Source organism: Odocoileus virginianus, chromosome 33, assembly GCF_023699985.2.
Source record: "Odocoileus virginianus isolate 20LAN1187 ecotype Illinois chromosome 33, Ovbor_1.2, whole genome shotgun sequence".
NCBI lineage: Eukaryota > Metazoa > Chordata > Mammalia > Artiodactyla > Cervidae > Odocoileus > Odocoileus virginianus.
The window spans coordinates 32,112,532-32,125,106 of record NC_069706.1 but is presented as its reverse complement, the minus strand read 5'-3'; the positions used below and the strand labels follow the sequence as shown (position 1 = coordinate 32,125,106).

General features: G+C 50.6%; 1 protein-coding gene across 1 annotated transcript; it reads left to right on the top strand.

Annotated features, from left to right (window-relative positions):
- The first annotated feature begins 8,771 nt into the window (after positions 1-8,771).
- On the top strand, positions 8,772-10,450 carry TMEM270 (transmembrane protein 270). The gene is made up of 3 exons (XM_020896821.2): positions 8,772-8,887; positions 9,540-9,959; positions 10,146-10,450. Exons 1-3 carry the CDS (start codon positions 8,816-8,818, stop codon positions 10,425-10,427), a joined length of 774 nt encoding a protein of 257 aa, XP_020752480.2. The 5' UTR covers positions 8,772-8,815; the 3' UTR covers positions 10,428-10,450.
- Positions 10,451-12,575: the final 2,125 nt, after the last annotated feature.

Genomic DNA, 12,575 nt, shown 5'->3' with positions numbered 1-12,575 from the left:
TTTTCCCAGCAAGAAGACTGGAGTGCGTTGTCATGCCCTCCTCCAGGGAATCTTCCTGACCCAGGAAACGGACCCACGTCTCCCCTGTCCGCTGTGTTGGCCGGGGGGTTCTTTACCACTAAGTCACCTGGGAAGCCCCCTTTTGAGAGACACAAGGAGCAAGTCCGGAGGGGAGTTGCTGAAGAAGGCTAGGGAGTGGGTGGGTGGGGGAAGATGCCAGAGAGAAGTCTAGGAGAGCTGGCAGAAAACAAGAGTGGGAAACACATTGGTTCTGCATAAATTGATTAATAAATGAATGGGTGAAAATTATATTTTCCATTGTTGTTTTCTTGTACCATGCAGTGTGACTTTACAATCTGTTGTAGGCGTTGATGTGCTTTTTTCCCCCATTTTTCCAAACATTTTTTTGGGGGTAGTGATGAATGTTTTTCAATAATGGGATGGTTTTACAACTTCATATCATTTTAAAGAACTCTTTTTAAAGCATTTTCACTCATGCTTGTCTGCAATAAGGTTTTTGCGTTAATTTTAAAGTAGCAATGACCCTTTCCAATATGGTTGTTTTCTTTTTTAAAAATTTTACAATCTAGTCTTGGGCGCCAAGTGAATTGCTTGAAAGTGGTTTGATTGCAGTGAATATTTCCACATATTGGTTTACAAATTAACAAAATGTGTGCCCTCAGGGGGTGATTTCTTTGTAGAAATTTGTACATATTTGAAAGCAATATGTAGTTTATTTTGTTTTTTTTAACAATCCTTGCATTCCTTCTCACCTGTGGACGCTGATTCCACTCACTCATGAGCTCCCAAGCATTGGTGCGTGGCCAGATACTGGGCAAAGCATTTTACAGACATTATTTCATCAGCTCCTCCCCAGGGCCTCATCTGGCAGATTCTATATATAAACTATGTACCAGCTTTACAGATAAAGAGACCTGGGGCAGGAGCTTAGATTTATGATTAAGTGGTAGAGGTCAGTTCAGTTGCAAGTCTGTCTTCTGATTCCAAAAACCTTTTCCCTTCGTCAGGATAGGTTCTTCAGCTTTCATCAGGTTTTAATGATCATTTTTGCATTTTCAGTCAAGCCATCCTTAGAAAGTTAAAAAAAAAAAAGCAAGTCACAGTAAGTTTGAAGGCATATTTATCAATTTTGAGTTCTTCTGAGGGGGAAAAAAATGAAGATTTGAAATAAAGTGAGGTTTTCATGTTGGAACGAGGAAGAAAGACTATTTGTCCCCAACATTTCTCAACGGTTTCGCCTCCAGCAACTCAGGCAGGATGGGACCTGCACCGGGCGAGCTCCTCGGGATGACGTAAGGTTGTTGTCGCAGGCTGAGAAGGGACAAAATCAGCCACAGAAAACTTTCCATCAATTTGCGCAGCGCGCTCAGGTGTGTTGGGCCCCTGCGCCCCAGGTGTTTGCTGCCCCCTTGCGGTCGTGCTGCCGTCCTGCACCCTCAGGGAGAGCACCTGGGAGCCCTTGGGACTGGGAGGTGACGCTTCCTGCCTCTCTAGGCCTGAGTCCTGGGCTGAGGAGGCGAATCTCTTTGGAGAGGGATCAGGCCCTGGGAATGGCGCCCCTGGCGTTTGACAATGCAGCGGTCACTAATAGTTGCCTCATCCCACGGTCCTTCCTCTGAGGAAGGGGAGATGTGGTCTAACATCACTTAGCACAACAGTGCATGCGTGGCCTTGAACCTGGCTGTTAGGCGGGGAAGAGAAAGGAGTGGAGGGCTCCCTGCTGAAGGATCCAAGGTGGGGCGGGGGCGGGGGCGGGCTTCTGCAGCAGCTTCTCTGCTCTCATTCCAGCCTGGCAAGTGGGGATCTCATTCATTCATTTATTAATTCAACAAATATTGGGTTGGCCAAAAACTTGGTTTGGGTTTTCCTGTAGCGTGTGCATGCATGCGTGATCAGTCGACTCTTCCTGATCCCATGGTCTGTAGCTCACCAGGCTCCTCTGTCCACAGGATTCTCCAGGCAAGATTACTGGAGTGGGTTGCCATTTCTTTCTCCAGGTGATCTTCCCGACTCAGGGATCAAATCCATGGTTCCCACATTGGTAGGTGGGTTTTTAACCACAGAACCACCAGGGAAGCCCACATTTGAAGATCTAATTGGCTTTATTCAACAACTCATAAGTAGGGTAGCATCCCATCAAGCAATCAGAAAGATGCTCTGAGGAGCTGTACCAAATGGAAGGTTTTTATAGACAGAAGGGGATGGGACATGGAAGTATACACAGTGGAAGAGTTCACTTCAGTCGCTCAGTCGTATCCGACTCCTTGTGACCCCATGGACTGCAGGATGACAGGTTTCCCTGTCCATCACCAACTCCCAGAGCTTACCCAAACTCATGTCTATCAAGTTGGTGGTGCCATCCAACCATCTCATCCTCTGTTGTCCCCTTCTCCTCCTGCCTTCAACCTTGCCCAGAATCAGGGTCTTTTCCAAAGAGGCAGCTCTTCGCATCAGGTGGCCAAAGTATTGGAACTTCAGCTTCAACATCAGTCCTTCCAATGAATATTCAGGGTTGATTTCCTTTAGGACTGACTGGTTTGATCTCCTTGCAGTCCAAGGGACTAGTGAGGCAGGATCATCTTCCCTTAGGGGAAGTCAGGGAGTCATAGGCAGATTACCTTACTAGTGCTCACCAAGTAATTCCAGACGGATTGGTGTAAAACACCACTCTTGAGAAAGGCTGAAATTATAATCATTGTTGCGTTTTAGTTGCTCAGTCATGTCCGACTCTTTGTGATCCCATGGACTGCAGCACTCCAGGCTCGTCTGTCTTCCACTATCTCCTGGAGTTTGCTTAAATTCATGTCCATTGAGTCAGTGATGCCATCAGGTTAGGTAGTAAGTCTCGGTGGTGCTTAGCTCAAGTGACTCCATTTTGGGCCTGTCGTTTCTTTTCAACAATTCCACCTTGATCAAACTCTCAGCATAACTGAGAAATGTGGTCAAAATTCAAGGCATTAGCACCACTCACCTACTGCTCTGCAGTTCTCACTGCTTTTGCTGATGCTGCTTTGTTGCTGAATCTGTGTGCTAGTCACAGTTCACGGCTCCAGGCTCATCATTTTTCAATCAATCATTTGCTTTGTCCCTCTTCTGAGGTCCAGTCTTAAGGAGATTCGCTTGGTGATTAGAGGCTGTGAATATGCATTTAAAGCTTTGGAGACAATATGCAATGTACCAGGGATATTATTTTAACTACAAGCGGGATAATTCCCAGTGTTAGGAGTGCACTTGGGAGCTGTGGGTCTCCAAGACCCAAACCAGTCAAGACCAAATTAATCAAAGGAAGACCCCATTGAGGGACTCGCCCTTTAAAAGCCAATGGTTTGCTCAGGAATCTTATGTAATTGAGTTTTGGCTTCCCCAGACATATTAACTCTAGGTCCGGTAGGTGATGCTGGCCATAGAACAGCTCAGCTAAAAGATAATGTTATTATCAAGAGCAACTTTGGCCAGAGAGTCTAAGAATCTTTGCTGGGTAGCCAGTGTCTTAGAATCTGCAATGTTTCAAGAGTTAAGGAGAGGTTTCTGATTGCACTTCCACTGTATTTACTCTTAAGCCAGGGCTCCTCGGTGCTTCCCTGATGGTTCAGCAGGTAAAGAATCTGTCGGCAATGCCAAGACATAGGAGGCATGGGTTCGATCCCTGGGTCAGGAAGATCCCCTGGAGAAGGAAATGGCAACCTTTTCCAGTATTCTTGCATGAAAAAATCCGATGGACAGAGGAGCCTGGTGGGCTACAGTTCAAAGGGTTACAAAGAGTTGGACATGACTGAGCAACTAAACACCGTCCCCCCACCACACACAAGGGTCATTCAGGACTTTTAGTGCATATGGGGGAAGAAACTTCTAGCCTGAAATAAAAAATTGTTCTAAATTCCAGAGCTTAACCCCCCTAGCAATGGCCTGAGAAATATGAGTGATGCCGTTATCTTTCCAGGACAATGCCAGGGTAAAGGAGAGGGGAAAGAGAGAGTTTCATGTTTGGGGTTTTTTTTGACCAAGCTCTGTGGCATGCAGGATCTTAATTCCCCAACCATGGATCACACCTGAACCCTCTACCCTGGGAGCTCAGTCTTAACCACGGAACTGCCAGGGAAGTCCTGAGTTTCATGTAAAGTGTAAAGTCTTGATCTGGTGTCTTGAGTGGAAGCAGTTTACTTTGATGTCTAACCACTTCTCTTCCTAATCAATTTGATTTGGACGACCCCAGTGTCTTGCATAGGACCCACCGATTTTGCAGCTTTTTGGCTTCTGAGATTCCTGTTAGCAGTTGTTTTTACTGGACCCTGTCCAGCTCAAGTTGGACCCAGTCCGACTCCAGCTGGTAACCACCAAGAATTCCCATGGAACTCTGGAGTGGGGGAAAAGCCTTGAACCAAAGACCAAATAAATGGGAAACTACGGTGGCTACTGCATTTCCCGATGTGGAATTTGGGGAAGGAGTTCAAAGAAGTGGGAAACTGCAGACTAAATCACCAGCAATTCCCAACATGAAATCCGGGGACAGCGTCAAGAACTGGGGTTTCCAAACAAAAGGGGAACTGACTAGAAAACCAATTAGACCGGGCGCGTGATGCAAAGAGAGCTCACAACTGTGGTGAATTTCCTCTGGCCTCAGAAATGGTGAGAAAAGACAGTGCAGTCACAAAGGGATTTGCCGGCACCATGCCTGTCTTTCTCATTGTCCGTGAACGCCGTCAGAAGAAGGTCACCTTGGATCCCACCACTGCCACCAAATCTGTTAAAAGTCAAAATTCAGTTGAGTACGGGGAGGGAGTTGGGAGGGAGTTTCAAAAGGGAGGGTATATATGTATACTTATGATTGATTCCTGTTGAGGTTTGACAGAAAACAGCAAAATTCTGTAAACAATCATCCTTCAATAAAAAACAAATTAATAAAAAAATTCAATTGAGTACATTTGATGATCGAATTGGCTTTATTCAATAATCTTGAACAGTCTGCATCCCGCCCAGCAGGTAGAGAGGAGCTCCAAGGAGCGGAACAGCAGTACAAAAGGGAGGCTTTTATAGGCAGGAGGAGGGTGGGACAAGGAAGGTAGAGGGTGAATTATTTCAAGTCAGGTCACCTTCTCTCAGAGCAAAGCAAAAACTCCAGATGAATTGGCTTAAAATTCCACTCCCGGGAGAGGTTGAAATTGCAATTAAGATAAATATTAAGAACTGGGCTTCTCTTGTGGCTCAGCTGGTAAAGAATCTGCCTGCAATGCGGGAGACCTGGGTTTGATCCCTGTGTTGGGAAGATCCCTTGGAGAAGGGAAAGGCTACCCACTCCAGTATTCTGGCCTGGAGAATTCCCTGGACTGTATAGACCGTGGGATCGCAAAGAGTTGGACGCTGAGAGACTTTCACTTGCTCACTCACTCACATTAAGTCCTGGTGGGGCTTAGCACAAGTGACTCCATGTTGGGCCTGTTGTTTCTTTTTAACACATTATTGACTGGGGGATTTTTGTAGAAATTAATGCCTGTGGCTAGTTGCCGGGGTCCAGCCTCGGCAGGATCCAGGGGGTACCCTCAGGATGAACGGTGTCAGCGAGAGAGAGAGAGAAGACACGTGAGACCAGCCTTGATAGGGCCAAGTCTGCGAGGTGGGCGGGGGTGGGGGGGTGAAGAGAGAGAGAAGAAGAGAGAATGACCAGTGACCAGACGGGGGTGTTTGCAGGGTCTGGCAGAGTCTGGCAATCCTTTATTTTTTACCATAGCTTTTATACCCTAAGTTAGTACATTTCTAAGGGGAAGATAGTTTAACATTACATCAGCTTGTCCTTCACAAAACCAGGGTGTTTTCTGCATACTTCTTTGTTTATGAGGGTCTTGTACATTATCTTCTGGCCTTGGGGCCTATTAACATTTTATGCAGGTCAGGTGAATGTAAACCTATTTTCTGTTTCTCTGGTGACCTTAACTGAAAGGTAGCAGTCTCATAGGGCAACAGTACAGAGTGGAAGTATAACCTTGTTAACACAAAAATTAATCCTTCTGCAGAAGTTGTCAGTTGCGTTTATCTAAGAAGTTTACCCCACACAGACTCTGTGTCTTCAGCGAGGCAGCCTCTGCCTAGCACTCCTGGCTGACAATTAGCAACCATTTCATTGTTAACACACTAGGGCTGAGTTCTTATTTCTCTAGATCTTTAACTATATTAACAATGGTTTCTATAACACAACCTTAGCACATTAAAAACAAAAACACAGCAAGCAAAACACAGTAATCAAACGTCAACCCAATAACCACCTTTAGAATAATTTTTCTTATGTTTTCTAATAGGACTCCTTCACCCCTCAAAAATGCTCTATGCCTATTACGGCTTTTATATAATCAGGTTCTTTATGCTATTTTATGATTAGGATATTATAAGCAATCATGAATATCAGTACCAAGGGCATAAATGCATTTGGCTAACAAACTACCCGCAAAGGAGTTTAAATTAAAACACTCCTTTCACCCTGGATAATCTCATAAAATACCACCACCTGGGAAACTTATTGATTAAAGTTCTAAATTGATTCTTATTTGGGAAGAGATCGGGGAAGGCCTTCTGCCTGTGTCACAGAAATTAGGCAGTAGTCTATTGAGGCAGGCATCAGAAAGACAGATATCATCTTTAAGGTGAGTGCCGGGGGCAGCTTTTCAAAATCCCTGAAAACCTGATCCGCCTTGCCTGTCAGGTTTTCTTCCTCATGACCTTGTCATGGGTGGGATCTCATGTGCCGGCTCCCGGCAGCTAGTGAGTTGCTGTTTTTCAGTTGCTCAGTCATGTCCAACTCTTTGAGACTCCACGGACTGCAGCACGCCAGGCTTCCCTGTCTTTCACCGTCTCCTGGAGCTTGCTCAAACTCATTTCCATTGAGTTGGTGATGGTGATGCCACCCATCTTGTCCTCTGTCGCCCCTTCTCCTCCTGCCTTCAATCTTTCCCAGCATCAGGATCTTCTCCAGTGAATTGACTCTTCCCATCAGGTGGCCAAAATATTGGAGCTTCAGCTTCAGCATCAGTCCTTCCAATGAATATTCAGGGCTGATTCCCTTTGATCCCCTTGCAGTCCAAGGGACTCTCAAGAGTCTTCTCCAGCCCCATAGTTTGAAGCATCAATTCAAATGTGGGCATTTAAGTGTGGACGTTTATTATTACAAAATCAACTGGTTTGATAAAGATAACCATCGTATTTTAAAATAACAATACAAATACAAGTTAAAATAACTGTAAACTGTGACTTTTAAAAATTAATTAATTAATTTGAGCTGAGTCTTAGTTGCAGCATGTGGGATCTTTCATTTTGACATGTGGGATCTAGTTCCCTGACTAGGGATTGAACCCAGGCCCCCTGCATTGGGGGCACAGAGTCTCAGCCCCTGAACCACCAGGGAAGTCCCACTGTGACTCTTTTGAATGCAAACTAATGGTCACCCAAAGAAGAAATAAACCCTCCTTGCATGCTCAGTCGCTCAGGTGTGCCCGGCTCTTTGCGACCCCATGGACTGCAGCCGGCCAGGCTCCTCTGTCTGTGGGGTTTCTCAGGCAAAAACACTGGAGAGGGTTGCCATTTCCTTCTCCAGAAGGGCACTTTATGCTCCACCCAGACGGAATTGTTGGAATCATGCTGTTCCTTCTGCCCATACCACCTTCACACTTCCTCCTCCGGAAAACTCCCACCCATCCTTCAAAACTTAGCTCAAGGAGGCCTTTTTGAACCCCAGCTTCCCCTCAGGGCTATAGTGTTGGGGGACGGTAGAGGGTGGTGGGGGAGGCGGACGGAGCCGAGGGACTTTGCACCCTCCTCGAAGTGGACCCCAGCTGTCGCCCCGGGAGAGGAGACAAATGGGCGAACGGGACCCGTCCTGGGCCGGGGTCACCTCTGACCTTCCAGGGACTCTACGGCGAGCTGTATCCTGCACAAGGGTCGTCGCGGAGAAAGGGGGCGAGACAGCAATTGTGCCCTGCCCTCACCGGCCACCAGAGGGCGCGCTTTTTAAAAAATGTCTAAACGGCGCGAGAGCCTCATCCTTGCCGCGTCTCGGGGCACCTGCTGGAACCCAGACAGGATAGTATCGTAGGAAAGGCTGTGATCAAGGTTCTGGATTCTCTCAGAATTCTAAGACTTTGACTCTGATCCACGGCTTCTAGAAACCGCTCTTCCATGCAGCCTGTGGCCCCCGAGGGGTCTTGCTCAGCACATTGCCCCTTCCCTCTCTGAATGCCTCTCTCTTCAAGACCCTCTGAAGCCTTTTGTGGGCACATTTTCTCTCCCCTGCCCTCCTCTCAGAAGCCACTGACACACCACTCGATTGGAGAATAAAGGTTACAGCTGACTTCTCTGCTTTGAGACGGGACCAAACTTTTAGCAAAATGCAAGAAGGATGGGTAGGGGTTAGGTAGGAGCTTTCAGATTCCGGCGGCTGAGGCTTCCATCTGCCTTCAAGCGTCCTGTCGCCTGCGGCCCTGGGGCGAAGATGTTGTCTATCTTCCAGCTCTCTGATCCTTCGGGGTTTGGAAGGATGTGGGAAGGTACAGAATCTTTGTTCTGCCTTGGCTGCCTGTGTGGGGCGGACCAGAAGTTTGTGGAGTTGATGTCCCCGGGAGCAGTCTCCCAGCAGGAAGGTGACAGGATGTGGAAGACAAGTACCCCAGTTCTTGTGCAGTGATGGGGCAGGAGGCAGGGAAAGGGGAGACTTTTGTGACAACTGGGTCCCCACGGTAACTTGGTCCCCACCCTGTGGTGTCTGTGAGGTCACCCTGCTTCTTCCTGTGGAGAAGGGAAAGGAGGGCCAGACATGGAGGCCGTCCCTCTGGTCAGATCCAGCCTCTTGGGGACTCTGCTGATGGTGGTGAAGTTGTCCGCACTGGTGAGGGGGGGGGGTATTGGGGGCCAGGGGGGCGAGGACCAAAGCTGCTGCTGGATACTGCTGGTGAAACGAGGTGGCTGCCCCTCTCCTGGAGTAATCCCATAGCTTTCAGAAGCCCCACCCTCAAGCCACAGAGCCGCAGAATTTTCTCTAGAGGGTCACTCCGGTGGGTTAAGCGTTGACCTTCCCACCAGTCTTTTTCAAACATGACCTTAGTCTGGAGAGTGGTAAATAACCATTGAAACCTAAAGGAAAGGGAATTCCCTGGTGGTCCAGTGGTTAAGACTCTGCTTCCCCTGTAGGGGACATGGGTTCGAGGCTTAGTCGGGGAACTAAGATCCTGCAAGCCACCTGGTGTGACCAAAAAAAAAAAAAAAAAGAGAGAGAGAGAGAGGAAAAAAAAAAAAAAAACCCAGTGGAAAGAAAACCAAATATAATATGAAACACCTACTAAAGCTCCCTCCTGAGGATGGAGTCCTTCCAAGTGGACAGATAAAGATCAATCTTGGGGTGGGGAAAACTGAGGCCCTGAGAAGGGGAGGGCCCGGCCCGGGATGGCCTGGCAGCCCCACCCGCACCAGAAAGTCTGGGACAGGTGGGCCCCCGCGGCAAGTGAGTGGCAGTGGGTGACGACGGCCTCCTCTTCCTGTAGCTGGTCCAGAAGCGGGCCCACCTCTACAATTTCCTGCTCCTCAAGATCTTCCTCTTCAACCACTGGCTGTCGGAGCTGACTCGGGAGGCGCGGGGGTCCCACCCCCCCCCTAAGATCACCGGCTGCCCTGTGGGCCGGGTTCTCCGGGCCGGGCTGATGCTGCTAGAGGTCCCTGTGTGCCTGGCGCTGCGGGTGCCCAGGCTAGTGTGGGCAGGCCTGCTGGGCTGTGCCCGGGCCTTGGGCCTGGCCCTGAAGTGGCTGGGGGCCTGGGAGCCGCTGGGCCTGTCTGCGGCCACCTGGACGGACCTGTTCCTGTCGTGTCTGTATGGCCTGATGCTGGCTGCCTTGCTGCTGCTGCTGCTGATCTGGAGACTGTACCGGAAAGCCCAGTGCTGCAGCCTGGGCCGGCTGCCCAGGAAGGTGGGTGAGGGCGGGCATGGCTGGGCTGCAGACCCGGGACACTGGGCCTGGGCTGGGCTGGGCTGGGGAGGGTAGACCTGGCTGGGCTGGGCTGGGGGGCTGTGGGGGTGGTCCTAGCGGCCAGGCAGCATGGCATGTGCGCTCCAGACAGCCGCCTGCCCATCCACTTGCCCCACCGGCCCCCAGGCTCTGCTGCAGAACCGCGTGGTGCGGAGGTCACTGGCGCTGCTGAAGAGTCTGTACTGGTGGGTGGAGAGCACGCTAGCGCTCACCTCCTGGCACCTGGCCTACCTCATCGCCTGGACCACCTGCCTTGCCTCCCACCTGCTGCAGGCCGCCTTCGAGCACACAGCCCAGCTGGCCCAGGCCCAGGAGGCTGAGCCCCAGCAGGCCTTGGGGCTCTCATCTGAGCCCCCAGCCCCCGAGGCCAGGCCAGTCCTGACAGAGCCTGGAATTCCTGGAGAATAAACGTGTCCCCTGTGCCTCCCCTGTCTGGTCTGGCCTGGGGTCTCACTCTCGGCCCTTCTTCCACGTAGGGCTGGAGGGGTGTGCACGTGCGTGTGTGTGCGTGCGTGTGCACGCAAGCACGCGTGCATTTGTGTGGGTACATGTGAAGTTTTGGCCTTCCCTGGTGGCTCAGTGTTAAAGAATCTACCTGCCAAAGCAGGAGACATGGGTTTGATTCCTGGGTTGGGAAGATCTCCTGGAGGAGGAAATGCAAACCAATCCAGTGCTCTTGCCTGGGAAGTCCCATGGACAGAGGGGCCTGGCAGGGTACAGTCCATGGGGTCACAAGGAGTCGGACAGGACTTAGTGACTAAACCATGTGTGCCCCAGGGCTTCCTCTAGGAAGGAAATCACCTTCTGTGAGCACCTGGTATGTGCCAGGTAACCCTCTCAGACATCTGATAAGGAAAAAACAAAACAAAAACCTATAGCCCACCAGGCTCCTCTGTATATGGAATTCTCCAGGCAAGCATACTGGAGTGGGTTGCCATTGCCTACTCAGGGGATCTTCCCGACTCAGGGATCGAACCCAGGCCCCCTGCATTGCAGGCAGATTCTTTACCATCTAAGCTACCAGGGAAGCCCCCTCAGTGGCTTTACACACATAGTTTTGTTTAAATCACTTACCAGCGCAGATGGGATTGAGCCTAGAAGCTTGAACATTCATTCCCTCTGTCCCAGAATAAGTCAGAGCAAGAACCAGCACTGGACCCTAGTTTTTTTTGTTTGTTAGTTTCCTAGAACCCCTCACTTCATCTGGGTCCATGCGCCTGCTTCCTGAGACTGATGCCCAAGGTTTTTAGGGACGATAGGTAGTTAGAGACTCTGGCCTCTGGGGGGTGCCAGGGCCTCACATTTCAGAGATTTAGAAAATTCCTTTCAGAAAGTTATTTCTGAGCCAGTCTGCAGCTGGCCAGTGCATCCGTTTATACACTTGGTCACTCATTTCCCCACTCATCCATCCATCTGTCCACTCCCCCACCTGTCTGTCTCTCAGCCTGTCTACCTGTCCATCAACCCTGCCTGCCTGCCTGCCTCCCTGCCTGCTAAGCCGCTTCAGTCGTGTCCAACCCTTTGCAACCCCATGGACTGTAGCTCCCCGGGCTCCTCTGTCCATGGGATTCTCCAGGCAAAAATACTAGAGTGGGTTGCCATGCCCTCTGCCAGGGGCTCTTCCTGACCCAGGGATCAAACCTGCATCTCTTACATCCCCTGCATGGGCAGGTGAGTTCTTTAGCACTAGCGCCACCTGGGAAGCCTGTCCACCCAGCCCCACACCCACAAATACAACCACAGATCCATCTCCTCCAGGGAGAGGGAAACACCCAGTATCTCGGCCCTTGGCCCCAGCTGCCCAGGTCCTGCTCAAGGGGCGCGGATGCCGTGGAGGCGTGCTTAGGCCGCCGCAGGTCAGATCCCCCATTCGCCACCCCTAGGGAGTGCTTCTGTGAGAGGAGTGGAGAGATGGTTTCTTGGGAGTTAGTGATCCCTCTGTACTCATTCCCAAGCCCGGGGGCGATGAGTGTGGGAAGACATTCCAGAGAGCTCTGCTCTACTTTCTTCTGCATTTTGGCTACTAGAGAAGTTAGGGCCAGATTCCTGCCCTGCCTCTCATAGAAAAACCTGCAGATGGCCCGGGGGTGGATGTGGAGTGAACTTCCAGGCCCTTTTTCTGAGCCTGAGGAGCAGACTCGGCCTGCCCCTGGCCCGATGACTCTGAAGGGTTCCCATCTGGCCAATCAGGCAGAACACCTGTGAGGGGGGTCAAGACAGCTGGGATTCCGGAACTCGCACGCAGCACGCGGGGAAAGCTGAGTGCAGCGGTGTGTGAACTCAGCCCCTGCTGAAGGTGGGGGCTGGGGGTCGGGGAGGAGGCCCCAGAACTCTCCTGGGGGGCGGCCAGGGACCAAGATGGCACTGGATAGGGCTCTGACCATGGGCCTGGGGTGCTGGGAGGGAGGGAGCAGGTGGAGAGGGGCCTCAAGGGCCAAGAAGGGAGGGGAGGTGGTCAGTACCTGTGCCAGGTGGCAAGAGAGGACCGGAGCCAGGATAGAGTTGGGAATGGGCTGGAGGCTGGGACCAGTGGTGGGGCCCGTGGGCAGTGGATGG

Bases quoted from the DNA above. Each gene is read 5' to 3' on its own strand.
- TMEM270 (XM_020896821.2), top strand. From the start codon at position 8,816: ATGGAGGCCGTCCCTCTGGTCAGATCCAGCCTCTTGGGGACTCTGCTG. The intron at 8,888-9,539 runs GTGAGGGGGGGG...CTCTTCCTGTAG, and splicing joins TGGTGAAGTTGTCCGCACTG to CTGGTCCAGAAGCGGGCCCA. The intron at 9,960-10,145 runs GTGGGTGAGGGC...ACCGGCCCCCAG, and splicing joins TGGGCCGGCTGCCCAGGAAG to GCTCTGCTGCAGAACCGCGT.